Consider the following 24,184-nt stretch of genomic DNA (forward strand, 5'->3'; position numbering starts at 1 on the left):
ATTTTAAATTTATTTTAAGATAATATATGTAAAAAAAATATTAAAAATCAATCACATATCGGTATAAACTAACTAAAATTGATTCTTAGGCTGCTTTTTCTATTGCACTCCTTGTCATAACACAGGAAACAGGGGACACAATATATTGTTTATAAAGTTCTGTGACATATTCTAAGGTGGAATTAAATCCTCTGATCATTTTCAGCCAAGGGATATGCTATCTTGGCCTCTGTTTAATCTTCAACTGCCATGATGCTGCACATGTGATCAGTGATGACTAGTGTTGCTCACGAATATTCGCATTGCGAATATTCGACTCGAATATAGCATATTCGAGAAATCGCGCTATATTTCGAATTTCGCGGTGAATATTCGCAATTCCGAATATTCGCATTTTTTCAATTTGATTTTTAAAACAGATCACATCCTATCGACGTCTAAAAGCATTGCTGGTATGATTAGAGACCCTGGGCCGAGTAGCTAAGCTGAGGCGATCCTTTTATGTTGCCAAATTGAAAAAAAAAAAATTGCGATTTTTCGCTATTGCGAATGCGAAAATGATTGCGAATTTTCGATAACTGTGGTAGGAGAACTCTGATTGTCTCTGATGCAAAAGGGGGGGGCTTTGTGTATGTTATGAATATTTGTATGTTTGATATTATTTTTTTTTGTAAGAAGGAAAAAATTGCGCATACCTTAAAAAAAGGGGAGAATACAGCAGCAACTAAAAAATGTTATACAACATAAATTAATACAAGACAGAAAATGGAGTCGCTCTACAAGAATAAAAAATATGTCTAGTGACAAGACATGTGGGCAAATTATAAAATAAGCAAGCGCAAATAACTTGTGAAATACACAGTGAAACAAATATATAAAGAAATATAGTCCCAATAATAGAAAAATAATCTTTCATAAAAATGTCTTTGATATGTGAAGTGAAAAAAAGTCCAAAGCATGCAGCATGAACGTGTTCAATCTTCAAGGTGTTTGATTGACAAACGGCTGTGACAGATGGATAGAGTAAAGAATCACCACCAATGCAAAACACTTTTTATTTTCTATTGTAAAATATCACGAATATTCTGAGCCAATCAGAGTGCTCCTTCCGCATTTGCCGAATATTCGCAATTATTTTGTATTGTAAAATATCAAGAATATTCTGAGCCAATCAGAGTGCTCCTTCCGCATTTGCCGAATATTCGCAATTATTTTGTATTGTAAAATATTAAGAATATTCTGAGCCAATCAGAGTGCTCCTTCCGCATTTGCCGAATATTCGCAATTATTTTGTATTGTAAAATATCAAGAATATTCTGAGCCAATCAGAGTGCTCCTTCCGCATTTGCCGAATATTCGCAATTATTTTGTATTGTAAAATACCACGAATATTCTGAGCCAATCAGAGTGCTCCTACAGCATTTCTCGAAATTGCGCAATAAATATCGCATTCGCATGTTGCGATATTTCGATAAAATATCACGAATATTCTGAGCCAATCAGAGCGCTCCTCCAGCATTTCTCGAAATTGCGCAATAAATATTGCATTCGCATGTTGCGATATTTCGATAAAATATCACGAATATTCTGAGCCAATCAGAGTGCTCCTACCGCAGTTATCAAAAAATCGCAATTATTTTCGCATTCGCAATAGCGAAAAATCGCAATCATTTAATTTCGATAAAATATCACGAATATTCGAATTTAGCGAATATATCTCGAATATTCGAATATATATTCGAGATATATCGCGAAATCGAATATGGCATATTCTGCTCAACACTAGTGATGACATCAGCCATTGGATAGTTTGACACTTTGGTAGAGAGCGCAACCAATGGGAGTGTTACATTTCCTGCAAGAAACTGTTAAATGGATGAGTTTACTTCCGTTTAACTAATAGAAAAACTGAATGGAAAAGACTTACTTAAAAACTACAAGTGGCAATGAAGCTGGGCAAGAAGTAATGAGAAAGGCAAAGTCTAGTCATAGATTCCTGCTGTCTACTTGATATATAATTCTCATTGGTTGCTATTAGTTACTACACTTTGCACATTTTTCATATTAGATTAATGTATATTTTTTTTTAAATGTTGCAGCTGGTGATGCAGTGATAATACAGTTTTGACATTGCCATGCACATATATTATTGACAAAGAACAACTAATATGAAAGATGGCTACTTGACTGTTGACCATCTACCAATTCTTGTTTTTTTATCAGTATTTGTGCGATTTACTAAAGACAAATAGACTGTGCACATTGCACTCTGCAAGGGCAGTTGCACCAGAGCTTAGTAAATGAACAGGATCTCTGCTGACTTCAATTTTCCAATCAAGTATAAGCAACATTGCTGTTTTTTTTTTTTTTTCCTTGCACGTGATTGAGTATTCTTTGCAAAGTGAAGTGTAACCTCATTTACTAAGCTCTGGAGCAACTGCACTTGTAGAGTGCAACTGCACTTTGCATTGTGCACAGTATATTTGCCTTTAGTAAATCCACCCCTTAGGGCCATTCCAGAATTTAGTGTCTGCCTTACGATGATGTGTATTATAATATTATTCATTAGAAACTTTGCACGTATAACCTTTTCTTTGTTTTTTTCTGATAGCATTTTCCTAGACCTGATCCAACATGCAGATCTGAAAGAACTTCTGTCAGGATCTGGAGCCTGGACCCTTCTCATCCCTACCAATGATGCCTTCAAAGACCTTAGCAGCAGCGATATTGAATTTCTGAAAAGTAGGTTTGGTTTGGTTGGGTTTCATAAACCTGTCCTAAGGGACCACTAACAGGTCTTAATTTTCAGAGTTACAGGAGCTTTCATAGCTGTGCTAATTAGTAACAGTTCAAAATATTTAATTATAATCATTTCACCTGTAATTCTTTTAAATGATATGGAAACATGACCTAGTATTGGTGCTTTGATGACTGATCTATGAAAGCTTGGTTAAGAGTATGCAATTTAATAATCATTTATATTAGGTTATTACTTGGCTGTTTTTGAAAACAGTTGAATAGAGGGGTTAGACAACATGATAGCTACAATCTTTGCACCTAACCCAATCAATACTTCATTACTCTATTCACTTGAGCATGACAATGAACCCATCTGACTAGCTCACATTCTCAATACACCATGTTGGCAATATAAGTGAGTCAGAGGAACCTATTGACTGGTATTTGTGGTGGAGGACCCCCCCTTTTTAGTAGTTCCATCCTATAACGGTGGGGACCTTCACATTTGCATAACATTTTGTTTTACTACACAAACTAGTATACTTTGTGGGCAAAATTAAATTAAAACTATGCACAGTGGATTGGTGAAATTGCCAGTAGATTGCATTTTGAAAAGTAGCATTTTACAGTATGTAGTTACTGTGAAAAGGGTAAATGGGAATGACAGTAGTAATTGCAGGTAGATATTACATGCCTGAAATTGTTCAAATGAACATAAAATCTTAAGGAAAGATTGTTGTTGTAATGAAAAGCCTGACAACAGTGTCTCTATAAAAAGTTCACTTATCTCTATAAGGAATAGAAATAGAAAAAAAAACCTCAAGCTTCTAACGCTTTGAAAATGTGCTTTATGGAAAAACATCTACACTTTTAAAGGATTAACAGATTTGCATACATTCCCCAACAAAAATGTACACACTGTGTATATTTAAATTATATTTAACTTTTCTATGGGGATAAGGGCAGCCTATAATTTTGTGTTACCCATTAGTCACTTGAGGATTTATAGTTACTTATTTATTCTTAAATGACTATAATGAGTTAAATGTAGAAAAATAGCTTTCAGAAAAAGTTTATCTAAGTAATTAGCAATGCTGTAAAATATTTTCCACTCAACATATAGAAAAAGCAATATGAAACTATGTATTAAAGGGTCACTTCACTTTTGTACAAAAAAAAAAAAATATGGAAAAAAATGTATATAGCAAAAACAGTGCTACACAAGCCATGTTGTAATTAAGTATTATTAAAATTACCTTTTTTTTCAATCTGTAATTTTATGTAAAATGCAATGCAGTTTGGCAAGCTGTAGGCATTCCCTACACCACTGGTGTATGAAAACCCCCCTGAAATGTAATTTCCTACTTATGTGATTGTCTTACTGATTTTCCCAGAAGTCTGCACAAAGACAGAAGTCAGATTTCAGGCATCCTCTGCATCAATTATTTTTGGTGAGATGCTCCCAAAGGGTTAATACTGTCTAAAGGGGTGCTGACCCTGCAATTTCCTTATTAGAAAACAAGTGCATCAGCTGACTAATAATGAAAAAAAGCACTCCCATTCAGATTCACTCTCTAGACAACAAACAGCCTTTTCAACAGAGAGGAAACAGTTAGGCCAAAGAGTTTGTTAAAATCCATGCAATATACATTGATCACCCAGAGGGGATTGCTTTCTTCTCAACAAAAGTGGAGTTATTCTTTAAATGAGCACTGTTTAGAATAATAGGAGATCTTAATACCAAACGGATTAATGAGGAAAGTAAAAAATATATATTTACTGATACAGTATATATATATATATATATATATATATATATATATATATATATATATATACACACACACACATATACCAACTTGTTTTGCCTTTTTACAAGTTAAATTATTGTTTTGCTTCATTCATTCTGTCCATTGTGTTACTAGGTAACAAACTTGCTCTTCAGAACATCCTTCTCTACCATCTGGCCCCAGGAGTATTCATTGGTGGTGGATTTGAGCCTGGTGTAACAAACATTGTGAAATCTCTCCAAGGAAAGAACCTTATGTTTAAACTTGTAAGTTACATTCTTTCTGGTATAAAAGCAGTAAAAATGCGTATTGCGTATCCTAGAGCATACAGAGCATACTATATCATACTAGAGCATACAGGGTGCTAAATACTGTTTGATTATACAGTGAATGATGTAGATAACAAGAGCAATTGACAAATAAATTGTAATTAAAAAAATCTTCATAATTAATATGAAGACAATTAGAATTATGTATAATTAGAGAGGCTGCCTTTAAAATGGGCATTACAAAATACTGTAGGGCTCTCAAAGTTATTGCTATGGGGTTTCACTACACATAGTTGCTTCCATGACTACTTCTAAGGGCTCTTTCACACGGAGCGGACCGCTCCGTGTGTCCGCCAAAGCTCAGCGGGGATCCCCGCTGAGCTGTCGGCGGATAGGGCGGTCCCCGCACACAGTGCAGAGACCGCCCTGTCTCTGCTCCGCTCTCCCCTATGGGGGATCGGCTGCAGACGGACCGTCTGTCCGTCTGCATTCGATACGTTCCGCCGAACGGAAGAAAAATAGGGTTTCTTCCGTTCGGAAAAGCGGATCCCCACTGACGCGGACGCTAGCGGATGCTCCATCCGCTAACGGACGCGATCCCATAGGGATTCATTACAAGTCCGTTAACGGACTTGTAATGAGCGGACGAACGGTCCGCTAGTGTGAAAGGACCCTAACACTTTTTGTTAATTTGAGTACATTGAAGTTTGTACTTTGGTGAAATAGTGGCATATGCAACAGAAGCTCAATACAAGAGAAGCTCCATGTGCACTAGAGTCTAGTCTGTATGTGTATGTTAACAATGTGAATAAAATATGTCTTTAGAGGTTTGATCATTTATCTAGCTATCTACTACTGCCTGATTTTGGTGAATACCAAAAGTGTTTGTAAGGCTATTTTTTTAATAACAAACATGTCATACTTACCTGCTTTTTGCACAGAGCAGCCCCGATCCACCTCTTTTCTGGTCACCCACCAGCACTCCCCCCTGCCAAGTACTTCTATAGCAAGCAGTAAAAAACATTAAACCTGTGAAACCACTACAAGTTATAATTTTAATACAGTGTTACATTTATTGCTGTTAAATGGATAAGAAATCAAGTGCCCTAATGCATATATATGTATATATATTTTTTTATAGGTAAACGACTCCATTAGCATCAATGGTGTTGCCTCTAAGGAGAAAGATCTAATGGCTACCAATGGCGTGATTCATGTAGTAGATAAACTTCTCTTCCCTGCAGGTTAGTGATATTAAAAAATATTATATATTATCATCAGTGATATTCTTCATTGTTGGTTTGTAGACAAAAATTGTCCAGCGAGAGAACGCATTTACCTTACCTTGCTATTAATCCCCTTTTACAGATGTTATACTTTTCCCCACTGAAACCAAAATATAATAGGTGCTGAATGCAGTTTAGCATCACGTTTTTAACGTTTAGCTATGCAATCATCATTATCAATAAATATTTATTGTGGTTGATCTCATGAAGGGGTAGAGAATGTTCACTTCGAATAACTAGTCATTTCAGAAAGCAGCAGTATGTTATAGCTGCCAAATTGCTGCTAAAAATGTCACATAAAGCACAGCAAAGGTAGACATATTAGCTGTTCAACCTGTACCATAGCAGAGGGATCTCTGAGATCTTGAAGCCCAGAAGCATATGGGCTGCCTCTGCCTCTAATGAGCTCCTAGAATCTTAGCAGCCAGAAGACGGCCCGTGTGATTTAAGTGAATAAACGTACCTTGGCCAGTCTCTTTGTCATTGGGTGGAACTTGATGATTCCTTCCAAATTCCAGCAAATAGGTTTCAGGAATCAGCATGTCTAGAGAAGCTCCTGTTTCAGGAAAAATAACCACTGACCACCAGTGAATAGGAACCCTTCACCCAATGACACCAATGCAACATAAAAAACCTTGTTACATTGGTATCTTTAGGTGAAGGGAAAAACACCAACTTAACACCAATGTAACACGGCTCTTCTGCCTCTGCACACCACATTTCTCAATGTTCATCATATTATCTCACAATTCAGTTAACTATAAGGCATGTGTTACTTGCCAATACAAAAGTAATAACTGAGTCCCAAATATAGTATCTGCACAGGGATCCTTTGCTGAAATTATCCGTCACTGAAGCAAAGCGTTGTTCTTTACAGATGTGTTTAGTGTAGAGCACTATTACAATTAATGCAAAACAGAAAGCCCAAAGTAGAGTCCTGACACATGACATATCAAAGTCAAAGGATCAGCCTCTCCTCCAATAGTTCTCTCTGATGCATTAAGTGTTTTGTTTGCCAATATATTATTACAATATTAAGAGTTTGATATCATCTTGTAGATGGAGCCATTGGTGACGAAAAACTTCTTGGAATTCTAAATAAGATCATCAAGTACATTACAATCAGGGTAAATTATATTTACGTGAACTTAGTTTCCCATTTTGGACCTAATAATAGTCACCTGTAATTTTATTCTTTTTTATATCTCTGTTGTGATGTTAAAGTATACGAACAATGTGTCTTCACACCTCCCCAGAGGTCTTTTGCACAATTGGATGTTCCAGAATGTTTCATTTTCCATGTTGAGTGTATTTATTATCCAAATAAATCATTGAAGTAACAAATACCTATTAACTTGAGTACCCACAAGCAGGTTATGCAGTCAAATTAAAATTTACCATCGGAACTCTGAATGATCACCCTATAACATTGGACAGCACAGATATGTACACGTATAGTCATGTCATGTCGTTGTGCATACTTCACATTGCAGACATTTCTCTATCACTGTCTTTGCATGGCTAAAGCTGGCCAAAAAGGTAGAGTTTCATAAATTAATTTGTACAAAAAACCTTGTCACTACATTCAATAATGCCATTGTTTGCTTTCATCATTGGATTTTGGAACGAATGGAATTTCCAGAATGAAAACGGCATTCACTTTTAGAAATGTGTTCATTCCAGATTTTTTTTTAACCCTGCTCCTTTGAATTTTCTCATCACTTTGGTCGAAAACTACCAATTCGACCCCACTAATGATTAGAATATCAAAAAATTTATTTGAAATTAACATTTTCAAACAAAATTCTACTATGGTATTGTTAGCTTTAGAAAGCAGTCTTTTTCAAGAACTTTAACAACGAATTTGACTGGTTCTGTAGTAAATTTTATCCTTTTATTTATTTATTTGTTTTTTCCTAGTTTGACCGTGGCTTCAGATTCCAGGAAATCCCCCTGACCAAATACTGTAAGTAATATCTTTATTTCATAAGGGTCGTAATTCCCCAACCCAATGATTATTTTTAAAGTCCAATCCAAACTTACTGAGAAGATTTTAGTTTGGCAGCTTGCATGTTTGATAACTGACCTTAATTGCAGCTTGGAAAATGATACTACAAACAAAGGAACTGCTGATATTTGCTTTTTGACCAAGATCCAAAACCATGCAGCTCGCAACATATCATTATTTTTTTTCTGGCATACAACATTGATAAAATGATTCAAAGGCAGTTTCATATTAAAGAAAGGCAAAGAAATAATGTTTTAGAACTTTTACAGAATTGATGTGTTTTGCATTGTTTTAAATTTTTAAGAATAATTGCAATGAACAATTTTTTTTAATATCCCCAATGTTATTTACTATAATCACCTAACTGTATATGCTATTCATAGTTAAAAATAAGAAGGCTTTATGCATCTGGTAGGACTTTGCTCTAAAGCCCCATACACACTATCAGTTTTCCTGACAGTTTTCTCTTCAGGTTTACCAAAACCATCTAATATGAGGTAAAACCTCAAGAGTTTCAATTTGTATGCAATCAGGCAGGCCCTTGCACTACATGGTTTTGGTAAACCTGAAGAGAAAACTGACAGGAAAACTGATAGTGTGTATGGGGCTTAAGGCTGCTGGGGCACAGGCAGTGTCGGCTGTAAAGCGCTGCTATGTTTAATGGCGAATTACCACAATTTTTGCAAAGGTATTCGGCCACTAGTGGGTTGCTTTTAACCCCCACTAGCAGCGAAAAAGGGTTAAAACTGAAATGGTGCTTTGCCAGCGGTTCGGCCGCGCTGCCCAATCATTTTAATGGGCAGGAGTGGTGTACACACCGCTCCTTCACCGTTCCAAAGATGCTGTTTTTTTAACATCCTGCCAGTGCATCATCTCAGTCTGAAATGCCTCAGGCTTTCATACTGTCAGTGTCACTGCAGGGGAGCCATTTTTCAGGCGCTTTACAGGCGCTATTTTTAGTCCAAAAGCGCCTGAAAAACGCCCCAGTGTGAAAGGCATATACAAGTCCGATTGGTGTCTATGGGCAAATAACTCCAGTTTTTAGGAAGCACACATTTATACATAAGCCCCATAGTGCTTACATGGCCTACAATTCTAAATGTGTTTTCCATTTTAAATTAAAAATAAATCCCTTGTGACATTCCCTGTATTATATGCAGTAATGGGGGAATACCAGTGTCAAATGTAAGTTTAGTTTTCACCCAACCCAACTTAAATCAGTTAAATACATTTCAAGTGCAAAGTCTTACAACATCTTGTTTTCTTTGGAAAGCAACCACAGCCAGGGTAGAAAGCCTATCCCTTGCCAGCAATCAGTAGAGAAAGAGCCTTGTTTTCTGTGTGGAAGTAGTGGTCTCTCTGCAGAGGTCCAACATACCCCCTGCTGAATCAAATCTATTGTTTTCCAATACGCAGAGAGCATGAGCTATAGATCTGACTGAGTATGGAGCTTATCCTCTGCAGAGAGACAGCTACTTCCACACACACATAAAGAGTCCTTCTCTATAATATGCTGGAAGGGAGCTGTTGCTGTTTTTTTAAAGAGAACAAGACTTTACACACATTTGTTTTAATGCACCTGAAATTTATTTAGCTTATTTAAAATGAAGGTTAATTTGGGCTTTAATTGTGTGTAGTGGTGTGGTCATTAAAGCCAAACGTTTGCATTGACATTTTCATGTACATTTATTACATATAATAATGTACATATATCAATTAATGTAATAAAGGAACTTCTTTTTAAAATGTAGTATTTTCTTTTCCTTCCAGTCACAAAAATTATTACTACAAAGGTCATCTCAGGTATGTGTCAAGCCACTTTAAAAAATTGCTTACCACTGTATATTTCACCACATATTGGATATACATAACTTTTCTGCCAGGCAGTGAGACAACAAAGGTTTTAATATTCCTTACTTGTTTTCTTCTGTCATGTCTGTACAGGTTGGTTGAGCATCTATAGTGACCAGTAGGAGTATTAATAAATATACAGATAAAATACATATATAGGATCTGTTTTATTTGTGAAAGGATTTGTATGTCTGTCCAATCCAGTCCTGAGATTTATATAGCTCTGACACACAGCACATCCAGGTTAAAGACACCACTTACAGTTAAGTAATACAGTGGTGTTCTTTCCTACACCAGCCAGCTAATTAATCTCCCTAGCGGTATGATTATTTCAGATTTTAGGTGCTGAAAGTGGTACTATTATTTGCAAGGAAATTTGGCGTTTTATACTGTAGGCCTTTAATTTTTAGGAATAACTCACTTAAATCTGACCAAACAAGAGTCTAGTAGGCATCCCGGGTATGAATTTTTTTTAAAAACAAAATTATTAATTATAATATAATAAATAATTATAAATAATTATAACAAATAATAATATAATTATAATAAAAATTATTCAATAATGTAATCAACTCAAAATCACAGAAATTTGCTCAGTTGCAGAATTGTCGCTGTCATTACTTTTTTTTTTTATGACAAATTTCCCCACAAATCGCTATCGCACAATTCTGCAAGTGATTATGATTTATTATCGCTGTTTTCTAGCTGCTCTAAAACCATTTTTGACATAAAGGGACACTTTTGGTTTCTATGGACAATCTACAGTTTGCAGGCAGAAAGAACCGTTTTATTACATAAAAGAACATGTAGGACACTGGGCAGACCACTAGAGACAAGGGGGGGTGTGTATTTTTTACATACAGTACTGTAATCTATAAGATTACAGTATACTGTATGTAAGGTGTTTGTTTACCTTTTTTAATTTGGCGCCGTTCTCCGCCCCCGTGCGTCGTAACGTCGCAGGGAGCGGAGATCAGCGGCACACAGAGGCACTGTGTGAATCGAGCGAGCACCCGCTCGCTCACACAGCGCAGTGGCATCGCTGGATCCAGGGACAAGGTAAGTAAACCAAGCCTGTGGATTCAGAGAGGCGAGCCCGAGTCTGACTCGGGGTTACCGATCGCAGCAAAAAAATGTAACCCCGAGTCAGACTTGGGAATACGGTCAGGGGGGTTAAACGGTGAATGAGCAGTAAATGAGCAGCAGCAGACTCATGAGGTCATTCCTCTGCTCTCTTCTTTTATCAATCCGTTCCCTGCCAGCCCATTTGCATGCAGTGCACCTGCTAATATCCCAGTCTTACCCTTTCCTTTTCCAAGTGCTGCTATACTGGGTTCCTGATAGAGCAGACAGGTAGCGCAGGAGTGCAGAGTTGCACGAGTGTTGGTAGTCATGCTAGCTGCTGGGCTTGTGGTTGAGTGGTAAACCAGATTACAGCGGATGTCCCGAGGACTGGAACAAGCTGGTATTTGGACGTAATCAACAGAAGAGCAGGTCCCAATGGCAGATGGACAGATGCTTGTAGCTAGACTGGAACATAAACAGAGTCAGACAAGTCAGTTCCTACACAGTGTGATCAGTTTAGGTACAGATGTGGAGACTGGAGAATGGTCACGGTACAAGCCGTGGTCGTGCAGGTGGAGAGAAGAAGTAATCAGAGCAAGCCAAGTAGGTAACTGGAATCAGATGCAGATAAACAGGGAACAGGACAATCACGGGAACACTGTAGAGAATACAGCACTGATCCTGGGTACTGACCCAGATTTGGAAATGTGGGAAGCCGCACCATTTATGCATTGGTTGTTTTCAGCACCATTCATGCTATTCAGACAGCACAGGCTTAAAGGTGGACATTAAAAATACATAGATGAACTAAACAGTTATTTTAAAATTAAACTCCAAAGCACTAATGCCATTGCGGCCTGCTGCAAAGCACTTTAATAGACTAGCATACATTTCACTTTTGAAGAAGAGTCATATCCTCTTTCTTGTGTGTTTGTTTGGCACCCTTTTCAAATTTAATGGGCTGCTTATAATGCAACACATGTTACTGCATAGTGTATTGCTTGGTATGCACAGGTTTGAATGTAGCTTTAAAAAAATACTACATACATGAACTAAATTAGTCATTTTATATGATTGCTTGATATACCTCTCTAAAATCAATGAGAATGTGAAACAGGGTATACCATTTAAATAGTGGTCTGGATATAGCATGATACACACTGTAGACCTGCAACTTTTCATTATCTTTTTCAATTAATTCATGATGTATATTGTGTATGCATGAACTAAATAATAAAATAATGGAACTGAGCAATCTGAACAAAGTTTTTTTTTTATGTTTCTATTTGTTTCTTTGTAACAGAGCCCCAAGTAATCACAAAAGTAATCGGTGGAGGACGGACAGAGACAATTCGCAGAGTTATCCCAGGAGGTATGCAATAAAATTCCAGTCTAGTATACTGCATTCTGTCCTTTTAATAGTATGCATGCTGTTTAACAATAATTGTTTATACAATATCTATAAAGCAATCTATCTATTATATTAAAAAATGCAAAGAAAATCTATCCACCTAACAAAGTGCAAAGTATAAACTGCGGTATATTGAAATCATGTTGGTAACAGCACAGGTCACAGTGTTTTGCACTTCTGCTAAATTTTATATTTGCTGTAAGACTATAGGTAATGTAACCTCATAGAGTATATGAGCATGAAAAATTAGTGTATATCCCTTTCTGTCATATTTTATGGAAAAGAGATAGAAGATGATACAATACTTATACAACCTTTTAAATATATATACTGTATAGAAAATACTCCAGGTAACATTGGGGGTTATTTACTAAAGGCAAATCTACTTTGCACTACAAGTGCAAAGTGCACTTGAAAGTGCACTTGGAAGTGCAGTTGATGTAAATCTGAGGGGTAGATCTGAAATGAGGGGAAACTCTACTGATTTTCTCATCCAATCATGTGCAAGCTAAAATGCTGTTTTTTATTTTCCTTGCATTTCCCCCTCAGATCTACAGCGACTGTACTTCCAAGTGCACTTTGCACTTGTAGTTAGCACTTGTAATGCAAAGTGGATTTGCCTACCCGATCCAAAAAATAAACAGATTAAAATAGCTATCTGGATGAAAATCTGTATCTGTGAAATTATATAAAATCTTTGTTTCTGTATGAGTCGAAGAGTTATGGGTAATAATGTCTACAACATATTTTGAGTAAAAGGAATCTACATCATGTTCTCTATAGAAATAAGTGCCCACTCCATCCAATAATGTTTTTTTTTTTAGTTTTGAAATGAGCAGGTAAGGGTTAGCGCTTTTGTCAGGTTTTTTATTGACATCATTGTCACTCCGCTCATTTCCTGACAGAACAGGAAGTGATGGAAAACCTATCCAATGGAGTCACACACAAAATCATTCTTAGAGCAGTGGAAATACATTATAACATCTGAAGGCTTTGATTTCCTGCCTTCCTGTATTGATGATGACCATATCTGCCCCCATCATTTCGTTATGGGCATCACAGGGATAGTAAGTGAGTGAAAAATTCCTAAATGAATTCAGAAGAATTCTGAAAAAATCTGACAGAAATTGTAACTCTTCCCCACCCTAAAACTCAAAAAATAATTGCTGAAGTTAGGCATTAATATAGTTGTGTTTTCGATTTTTTAATTCAGTTAACACTATTAGTATTAGTAAGGTCGAGATTGGGTTGATTTATTGGGTTGGTTGTTGTAACCTTCTGCTTCTCCAACTCCAAGAAATCCATCTAAGAATGGGAAAGGTCAACAACACCTCTGAAAATCATTGGTAACCTCTGAATCTCAGAATTATGCATATTTGGACAATTGAAACCTCCAGAGCCCATATAATACCAGCCTCAATGTAAACATATAGGGCCGGATTTAGATACATTGCAGTATCTGCCGGCGCGGCGTAACGTATGTCATATACGGTACGCTGCCGTAACTTTGGGCGTAAGTTCCGTATACAGAAAGAACTTGCGCCCTTAGTTACGGCGGCGTAACGTATGTGTGGCGGCATAAGCCCGCCTAATATAAAAGGGGATGTTGTGGGTGTGTTTTCATTAAATTTAAGATGACCCCTCGTATTTTACGTTTTTTGTGAATGGCGCATGCGCCATTCGTGAAAGAATCCCAGTGCGCATGCTCCAAATTATGCCGCAAAGCCTCATTGGTTTCGACGTGAACGTAACTTACACAAATATAGCAGGGGTAACTTTACGCCGGAAAAAGCCTAACGTAAACGACGTAAAAAAATGCGCCAGCCAGACGTACGTTTCTGAATCGGCGTAAATACCTAATTAGCATATTCCTCGCGTAACTATACGGAAGCGCCACCTAGCGGCCAGCGTAAATATGCAGCCTAAGATACGACGGTGTAAGACACTTACTCCAGTCAGATCTTAGGGAAATCTATGCGTAACTGATTCTCTGAATCAGGCGCATAGATACAACGGCCCGCACTCAGAGATATGATGGCGTATCTGGAGATACGCCGTCGTATCTCGTATCTGAATCCAGCCCATAGTATTAATCTAATATGAAATAAAGTGATGCCATTGTTGTAAGCTCATGCACAGCCTTGAAGCTCATAGCACATTTCAGATTACATTCATGACTATGGGCAATCCAGTGGAGGTTCATTACCTGGTTTTCTGTGTCTGGTGAAAAGGGTTTGTCGAAATCTATGTAGGATACCTTTGCTAAACCCTGCAACCAGTTATAACCTCAGGCTTAATATATATTACTTTACAAAATCATCAGATGGGGATGTGGATCAAGAATTCTTTGTGGATGGAGGCTCAGGTATTCTGTGAAAATGTTTTTCCACTTGGTTTTTGAAACACAATGCTTGTTGGCCAGGCAACCACATTCAACATGTTCTCTTCGCTGTCACTATCATTCTTTTGTCTGCTGATTTCCTAAATGTGAACTATAATTTGCTTATTACTGAGTTGTTCACAAGTATGTTTGCATGTTAAATAGTGCAAAGAGCCCAAATGTTTGAAATCTAACCTATTCACTACCTGTTACAATGCATGCTTCACCGATAATAGGCACTTTTATGCATGGAAGTTTCTTTATTGAATTGAACTTCTCTTTGCATCTGTCTGTTTTTGATGCTGCTGGTGGAGTGTCCACCAATATTCACTGCTCTGTTCTTTCTGCTTTCACATGCTTCACATGGGATGTTTTTGCTCCTAAAGTCACAGAATGACCACATGTTAAATGGTACTAATAAAATTTTACTTTGTACATTAATTTAAATAAATGTATGTTCTATGGAAAAAAAGTGGAATAACGGTAATGTATTCATGTACTTCAATCAGTAATTCTCGAACTACTAAATTTGTTTTTCTAAAAGAACAACATAAAATGCAGAATACTGTATGTTTGTGATAAAAGTATATATGGCTATTTTTTTAAACAAAAATATTACTATTTACCCTTATCCCTGATTAACTATAGCTATTTTTGACCTTTTATCAACTTTTCAATTTATTGCCAACAAGGCTGAGATATTAAAGATGGAACAAAAAAAGCTAGGTGAAATTTAATCTATTGTAGACCTTATTTTTGCTAGATTTCTTTGTTCCATCAATTAGCCTATTTTTTTTCTTTAAAAATGTATTCTTTGGTCAAAAGGGGTGACATACTGAATGGATTCCAGTTCAACCAGCTTTAAGCCAAGAAAATATTTCAGATACTGACTTTAATGATCTCATGCCAAAGGTGTTAAAAATGACATCAAGAATATCTACCATTGCAGTTTTAAGTCCAATATTCAAAATACTATTGCAGATGTATCCAGAATTTTTCTGCATCCTATTCAAAGAATAGAAATTTCATCATCATTAAAGTAAACCTTGTAGGTTAAAACAAAATATACAATAGAAGAATATTTATACTCACCTTAGCAATGGTCCCAGTCTCCTGCATTTCCTCCACTTCTGTAAGCCTCTGTAGCAAACAAAACTTTTGGAAGTGCCAATACCCTGTTTTCCCCATCGTTTGTTGTAGCTCTTTTCTCTCACTTTTTCCAAGTCGCTAAAATATTTTTCAGTGATGTAGGAGTTGGAGGATAGAATCATAAATTGGGGCAAGGAACACGGGTATCAAACACTCCTGGAAGTGTTTAATACCTAAAAGTCTTACAGAAGCTGCAGCACTGAAACAAAGAAAGGAACTTAGGAGACACATGCTAGGGAAGAATTAAGGATATATGTTTTTCTACTGCAGGTGTCAGTTCCCCCTATTTCTAAAAAAAAAAAAAAAAAGATTGCAGATGATTCTCCTTCCATGTTTAGTAATTAGGTTAAGGTTTTGGATTTGCATCACTGCTATCTTATTTCTATACATACCAAAACATGGAGATGGAGGGCAATAAAGTTGGTTAGAACGTCTTCGTATGGCGGGCCATACACGCATAGAACCATTAACAGATTCCTCCATCCATGCTATGCAGTGCAGATGGATTATCCGCTGTGTCTATTTCATTTTGACAGCCAGGACTGGTGGTTGTCAGAGTACCCAAACAATGGCATCTGAGTGGATGCAGCCACTGTTAGGCAAACTATTTTCTGTTTGGCTCCTTCCATTTTTAAATCAAAGGGAAGTAGAGTGTCAATAGGACCATCTGCAAAGCAAACTTTGCCCAGTTCATCAGGAGCCATACAATATTTGATCAGCATATGGTCAACTTTTGAATAGCTTTGCTTCATTATTATTCCTGCATTTAGGATAGGTAAACACATATTTCCACTAATTTTACCTGTAGGGCATTTTCATTAAAACTGCATGACAAAGTATATGTAATAATGCTTTTTATTTTAATGTTCATTATTTTAGAGTCAACTATTACTAGAGTTACAAAGGTTGTTGAAGGAAAGCCTGAAGTCAGAGTAATCCCAGGAGGAGAAACCAGAATTACTAAAGTTATCCAGGGAGGTAAGTTACCATCAAGAGATATAATAGCATTTCATAGAGCTGTGCCAATAAGGAATTGATTTAAAAGTAACTTTTTCCATAAGCTTACCTTTAAAGTATAGAAAAAATTGTGAATTCACTCATTACAATCTTTATTCATTCATCAAGTTGTCCAGTCATTATCCCTTCATTATCATCATGCCATCATCAAAATCTTCACCTCTTCATGGACTAATTTTCTCCTTCATCTAGCCATCCAATTGCATTTGCTTATTTTTTATAACCATCTTTCCAGAGCCCTCTATCACCAGAGTCACCCAAGTTGTAGAAAGTGAACCAGAATTCAGCTTGATAAAAGAAGGAGAGACTAAAATAACCAAAATCATTCAAGGTGGTAATAATTAATTTTCCCATTGCTGCATATAACATACATGTTCTTCCTATTTGATCCATTTCTCGCTTTAACTTTCTTATGCACAATATAAACATTCATGTTAGAATCTTTATTCCAATGAAGGTCTGTTCTAGAAATGCTTTAATACATTTGTAGCATAACCCTGCAGAGGCTCTGCCATCTATATGCTGATATTAAGCCCCATTCTTAATCACTTCTCACAGAAATCTAGTAATATCATTTACTCACTGATTATATAGATACCACATGGAGAGGCTGGCATGATATACAGTTAGGGAAAAAAAAGTATTTGATCCCCTACTGATTTTGTATGTTTGCACACTGACAATGAAATGATCGGTCTATCATTTTAATAGTCGGTTTATTGTAACAGTGAAAGAAAGAATAACAACAAAAATATCCAAAAAAAGCATTTAAAAAAAGTTATTCATAAATATATAATATAAATAAATATATATACGTATTTGATCCCCTATCAATCAGCAACATTTCTGGCTCCCAGGTGTCTTCTATACAGGTAATGAGCTGAGATTAGGAGCACTCTCTTAACCCTCCTGGCGGTAATACAGAGAGTGGCTCAAGGTTAAATTTCAGTACCATTAGCGGTAACCCCATGGTCGGGATTGCATCTCAGGATCCTGGTCCAGGTTACTTACCTTGTCTCTAGGATCTTGCAATATCCCCTTCACTGTTTCCGTGGGCCTGATGCTCTGTTCTCTGTGAGCGTCGCAACGCATGGGGGCGGAGCCCGGCGGCAAATTCAAACACATACAGTACACCGTTATCTTACAGATTACATTACTGTATCAAATCATTTAACTTCCCTTCTGTCCCCAGTGCTTTGTCCTGAATGCAGTTTTATATATTTTATTTATATATATATATATATATATATATATATATATATATATATATATATATATATATATATATATACTATTCTTTCTGCCTGGAAACTTGAGATTGTCCATGCTAGCCAAAAAGTGTCCCTTTATGTCAAAACCGGTTTTATACCAGCTAGAAAACAGCGATAGTAAATTAGAACACTTGCAGAATTGAGCGATAGTGAATCGTGAATTTATTATTATTATATTATTATTTTTTATAATTATTTAAAGTTATTTATTATATTATCATTTATGAGTTCATGTTTCAAACTTTATCATAACTGGGATGTCTACTAGACTGTTGTTTGGACAGATTTAAGTGTGACATTACTAAGAATTACAGGCCTACAATATAAAACGTCAAATTTCTATGCAAAACAATGTAACGCTTTGAGATTCAAAAATCTGACATAGTCATACTGCCAGGGAGATTAAAGGGAGTGCTTGTTACCTGTATAAAATACACCTGTTCACAGAAGCAATCAATCAGATCACAATCTCTCCACCATGGCCAAGAGCTGTCCAAGGGCATCAGAGACAAGATTGTAGACCTACACAAGGCTGGAATGGGCTACAAGATCATCGCCAAGTAGCTTGATGAAAAGGTGAGAACAGTTGGTGCATCTCCCTCGGTCTGGGGCTTAATGCAAGATCTCACCTTGTGTAGTTTTAATGATCATGAGAAGAGAGAGGAATCAGCCCAGAACTACACGGGAGAATCTTGTCAATGATCTCAAGGCAGCTTAGACCATAGTCACCAAGAAAACAATTGGTAGCACACAATGCCGTGAAGGACTGAAATCCTGCAGTGCCCGCAAGGTCCTCTGCTCAAGAAAGGCCCATCTGAATGATTCAAAAGAGAACTGGGTGAAAATGTTGTGGTCAGACGAGACCAAAATCAAGCTCTTTGGCATCAAATCAACTTGCCGTGTTTGGAGGAGGAGGAATGCTGCCTATGACCCCCAAGAACACCATCCCCACCATCAAACATGGAGGTGTAAACATTATGTTTTGGGGATGCTTTTCTGCTAGAGGGATAGGATAACTTCAGCGCATCAAAGGAACGATGGACGGGGCCATGTACCGTCAACCTTTGGCAAGAACCTCCTTCCCTCAGCCAGGGCATTGAAAATGGGTTGTGAATGGGTATTCCAGCATGAGAATGACACAAAACACATGGCCAAGTCAACAAAAGAGTGGCTCAAGAAGAAGCACATTAGGGTCCTGGAGTGTCTCCAGACATTAATCCCATAGAAAATATGTGGAGGGAGCTGAAGGTTAGAGTTACCAAATTGCAGCCTCAAAACCTTAAAAGAGAGGATCTGCAAAGATGAGTGGGACAAAATCCCTCCTGGGATGTCTGCAAACCTGGTGGCCAACTACAAGAAATGTCTGACCTCTGTGATTGCCAACAAGGGCTTTGTGGAGGGGTCAAATACTTATTTCACTCATTAAAATGCAAACCAATTTATAACTTTTTTTTAAAAAAAATCTTGGATTTTTTGTTGTTATTCTGTCGCTCACTGTTAAAGTAAATCTACCTTTAAAATTTTAGACTGATCATTTCTTTGTCAGTGGAAAAATCTGTACAAAATCAGCAGGGGATCAAATACTTTTTCCCTCACTGCAAGTGTTTATAGTGTTTAAAGGAACTTCTCTTTTTTTTCTTTCTCACCTGCCTGCTACAGTTGCATGATACAACAGACAGTGTGTGTAAATTATCTTAGGCAATATATACTTTTTGTACTGGAGATAATTCCTGAAATAATTATTTGTATTTAAGATGTGTGTTAGTGTGTGTGTGTGTTTATACATTTGAATTTGATTCATAGAAAATAAATGATCCGCTTAATTTGCATGCAAATAATAATAAAAAAAACACAATAACACTAGTCACTGTTGGCTAAAGGAATTGAAGCAAGTCAAATCTGCAACCCCTTTTTATATAATAAACTGATTTTGCAATTACATAGTTACATAGAAGGAGAGGTTGAAAAAAAGTGTCCATCAAGTCCAACCTATGTGTGTGGTTTTATGTCAGTATTACCTGTATATCCCTGTATGTCGTGGTCGTTCAGGTGCTAATCTAACATTGACATATGTCTCAATCGAAAAAGCTAATGTATGTTGTTCAGTCAAGCAGTAAAAAAGTAACTTAAATGTCTGATTATTTTACTTTCTGTTTCAAAATTAAATGATGAGAACCCATCATGACTAAGATCACTAGAGTAATTAAAGGTGAGACAGGATTTAAACTGGCTAAGGAGGGTGAGACTTATTTGACAAAATTGATTTAAGGAGGTAAAGTAAAAAGGTAGAAAATCTATTCTGCCTTTCTTTACTTCTACATACTAAGTTAATTTGTACTTTTTTTTCTCACACAAAGTATTTAAATCCAAAATAATATTCCTTAATAATAGCTACAATGCACATTTTAATATGTGCAATCTAAGGAATAATATAATCTTACATATCAGTACGCACCATTACTAAAACCACTAGGGTGATTGAAGGCGGTAATGAAAGGAAAAAATAGAACTGAATAAAGTGTTTGTTGAAGGTAAAGTGGAAAACTGCAGGATCTTTGCTTCTCCTTATTTGTACAAACAAGAGTAAATTATTGAAATTTTAAAAAAAAAATGCAGTTGTGTATTCCTAAACTGGTTGTAAACCTCTGACATGACAAATGAAAAAAGCTTATGCTTCTATACTGTCTACTTGCCTTAATCCAAAGCACAGAGTGTTTTTTTCTGTCTGCAGTCTCGCTCTTCTGCTATCTGCAATTTCTGACATGTTTTGCTGACTCCAGGGGATTGAGGGGAGCAGGGAGGTGAGCACCAGCACACAGCCTGTGATTAATAGCCTCAGCTTTACATTGTTTCTCTATGAGCTTGTATAGAAGGGGGTATGTCCATTCCCTAAACTCAGGTCTCTGATTACGCTCAGCTTTTCTCTCACAGTGCAATACATTTAGAGAAAAGAGGGTTGCAGATATGCAGGTACAACTTATGAATCGCTTCACTTATCGCTTCACTGGCTATACTGTATCTATATGTGAGGGTTTACAATCACTTTATTGTCACAGCTGCCTAACCGACAAAAATATATGCCAACAGAAAATGAATAAATTTAATTAATAATTTTTTCCAGTCTTTTTCTGTTTTAAATGAACAAATATATTTAATCAAATTATTATGTTAAACATTTCAGTTCTCTTGTTTTTTCCTTTTTACAATCAACTTTGTTAGAACCCACAATTTCTAAGATCACTAGAGTGATTGAAGGTGAGCCAAATTTTAAACTGGTAAAGGAAGGCGAAACTCAAATAACTAAAGTGATCAGAGAAGGTAAAGTAAAAACGTCGGGTCTTTCATAATTCTGTTCTCCAATCATCTCTTCTGATGATGTCTTCAAGTTCAGTATAAAAACAACACTCTAGTGTCTACAAAATTTACATTTTCAGGCTAAGAAAGTGTATATCATCAAGATAAATGGTGAGCGATATACTTCCTTCTGCCTTAAAGAAAGAAAAACATTCCCCAAAATGACATTTCTATTTTAAATTCTATTTTATCTTCTGCTTTTGGTAAAAGGATGGTTACATAGGACTATATTAAGAGTTTGCTGGTTCATTTGTTTACAGGTCCTGAAATAAAATACACTCGTGTCTCCACTGGTATCGGAGGTGATATTAGTGATGATGAACTTAAAAGGAGGCTAGAGGAAGGTTTGTATATATTTTTATGATCCTATAAAGTGAAAAAGTGCAATTTAGCTATTTAGTAACATATGCATCTAGTAAACATTTTGGATATTTTACAAACTAAGAGGTTAGTGTCATCCAAGGATAAATATTCCATTACTTCTTCCCCTTGTCACTTGAAATCTCCCCAAAAGAGATGCAAACAGCAATAAAATAGAATTTTATAGCTTACTTTGAAACCTTTGAAACCTCATCAGGTTTTTATTACTGACTGTGTCTCCATTAGGGCATTCCAGTGACTCTAGTATTATTACAGTAAATAAACTAGAATAGTACCACCAATTTGCTGTTAAAGTTAAACGTGAAGACATTTGTCTGCTTATTTCAATCAAAACTTTCAACCACCAGAAACAGACAGACAGGTCCAGTAAGCTGTGCTGCAATAAAATCAGCAATAGCTTAAGGAAAATTGTATTTACAATTTTTATTGAAAAAAATAGCAAACTTGGGGGAGTGGGACTTCAAAGGCTAGAATAATTCAAAAGAGATGTTTCAAAAGAGATATCACTTTATTTTCAGCATAAATCAAAAAACATATCCTTATATGCTATTCCATAGGATTTTTCCAAAAATAGTGTATATGCGTAACACAACAATTTGATCATAAATGATCACAAATGATCATATATTCTGTTTTTTTCCTCTATGTTATCCTGACTTTAACCACATAGTCTCCTAATCATATTCAACCTCACAGAGACAGAAAGATACAAAATCCTTGACACAATTCCTAGACCACTGCTTTACTTCCTTAGAAGGAACATAGGAGATGGATATTGAAATAGCATAGTATTATTGTATTCGTTTTAAGCTCATTTAAGGTACTTAGGGGTGCAACCATTTAAGCTTTTCCTAATAAAGGAATGTCAAGGAGGGAGAAGCTGAAAATCCTTATAAGGACTCCGCTTCATAGGGTAAATCCATGTTTTTTTTTCCAAAAGCATGACTTTTCTGCATCAAATCCACTATCTGTTTAGCTACTTATTAAAAGACACACACATTCTTTAAAGCAGAGTTCCACCCACATTTAAAATTTTGCACCCCCATGTTCGTGATCACTGTACCATTTCTCATTGGACACTTTTTTCCCCCTACATTTATATACCTTATTTTGAAGGTAAAAGCTCTGCTTCCACTGTACCTCACCACGGCTTGGTAGATCCTTTCCACCGTGCATTGGCTCCTGAGATATGAGTGTCATCAATCTCAGGAGTCAATGGGCAGCCTCCACTTCTAGTTCCAAATCTGCACTTTGTATGCAATGCACATGCACGAGATTGGGAGGTGCATACTGGGTAGCTAGCAGCACCATATCCCAGAAGGAGGAACGAGTGGGCTTCAGATGCCTATACTGAAAATGGAACTGCGCTCGCTGGTACAGCTGGGTGAGGGTTTTTTTTAAAGAAAAAGGGTGATAAAACATACATGTATTACTAATACCATTATGTATAGGATTAGTCGCGAAGATCACGTGGGTGTTTTAAAAAAGAAAACAAGCTGGAACTCCACTTTAATCCCCAGTAACGTTCTTTATTGCCTATCGCAAATATGTCCACAAATGTGTGTACTCTGTAAAGTCATTTAATTTTGCTCTTTAATTTGCTGTCATTTTAAAACAAATAAATCTTCACTGGGTTTACCACCGGTAAATCATACCCTATAGTTAGTGTGCATAAACAATAATGGTATATTTATGGAGTTAAGTAGTAGTCTATCATTTAAAAACCAAAAAAGTCAGTTTTTTAACAGGTGATAATATAGTGAATTGTTTGTAATGAAAAAAAAAACACTTTGCTTTAGCTTCTTTGTTTTATTTATACGTGTTTTAACAGTCTAGATGTAGGTTATTGATGACCTTATATGGCCAATGGTTTGTTGTTTGCATTGACTGGTACAAATAGGCTAAACAGAGACTTTATATAAAAAAAGGTAATTCACCTTTTTTTCAGAATCTCTGTTCTGGCAAATATTTAGTAACTCATTCAGTAAGTACATAAGAGGTTTAACATAATACAATTGGTGTTATGTTGAAATTCATTTTATGTTCAAATATTCCCTTCCATGTGTAGAATTCTTCCATGTCTCCAGGAACACCATTCCTACATGTCTGAGTTTGCATTCTCCATCTATCTATTAATAAACAAATTAGGAATATTTAGAGTTAAGGATAATAGGGTCTTTAATTCATTTTCTCTTTGCCCTGTATGCATTAAA

General features: G+C 36.3%; 1 protein-coding gene across 8 annotated transcripts in view; it reads left to right on the top strand.

Moving 5' to 3' along the window:
* The window catches only part of POSTN (periostin), an 84,363-nt gene that overhangs the window by 50,594 nt on the left and 9,585 nt on the right, over window positions 1-24,184 (top strand). For 4 of the 8 annotated variants that reach the window (XM_040340383.1, XM_040340380.1, XM_040340378.1 and 1 more), the window contains exons 12-23: window positions 2,612-2,742; window positions 4,665-4,795; window positions 5,940-6,042; window positions 7,144-7,211; window positions 8,005-8,050; window positions 9,863-9,895; window positions 12,312-12,380; window positions 14,743-14,784; window positions 16,828-16,926; window positions 17,201-17,296; window positions 21,456-21,554; window positions 21,851-21,934. In XM_040340383.1, the coding sequence (XP_040196317.1) occupies window positions 2,612-2,742; window positions 4,665-4,795; window positions 5,940-6,042; window positions 7,144-7,211; window positions 8,005-8,050; window positions 9,863-9,895; window positions 12,312-12,380; window positions 14,743-14,784; window positions 16,828-16,926; window positions 17,201-17,296; window positions 21,456-21,554; window positions 21,851-21,934 (1,001 nt within the window). The remainder of the gene's footprint in view (window positions 1-2,611; window positions 2,743-4,664; window positions 4,796-5,939; window positions 6,043-7,143; window positions 7,212-8,004; window positions 8,051-9,862; window positions 9,896-12,311; window positions 12,381-14,742; window positions 14,785-16,827; window positions 16,927-17,200; window positions 17,297-21,455; window positions 21,555-21,850; window positions 21,935-24,184) is intronic. The other 4 variants (XM_040340382.1, XM_040340381.1, XM_040340379.1 and 1 more) reach the window with 4 other exon arrangements.

The sequence above is a fragment of the Rana temporaria genome, chromosome 2 (genome assembly GCF_905171775.1).
Source record: "Rana temporaria chromosome 2, aRanTem1.1, whole genome shotgun sequence".
Taxonomy (NCBI): domain Eukaryota; kingdom Metazoa; phylum Chordata; class Amphibia; order Anura; family Ranidae; genus Rana; species Rana temporaria.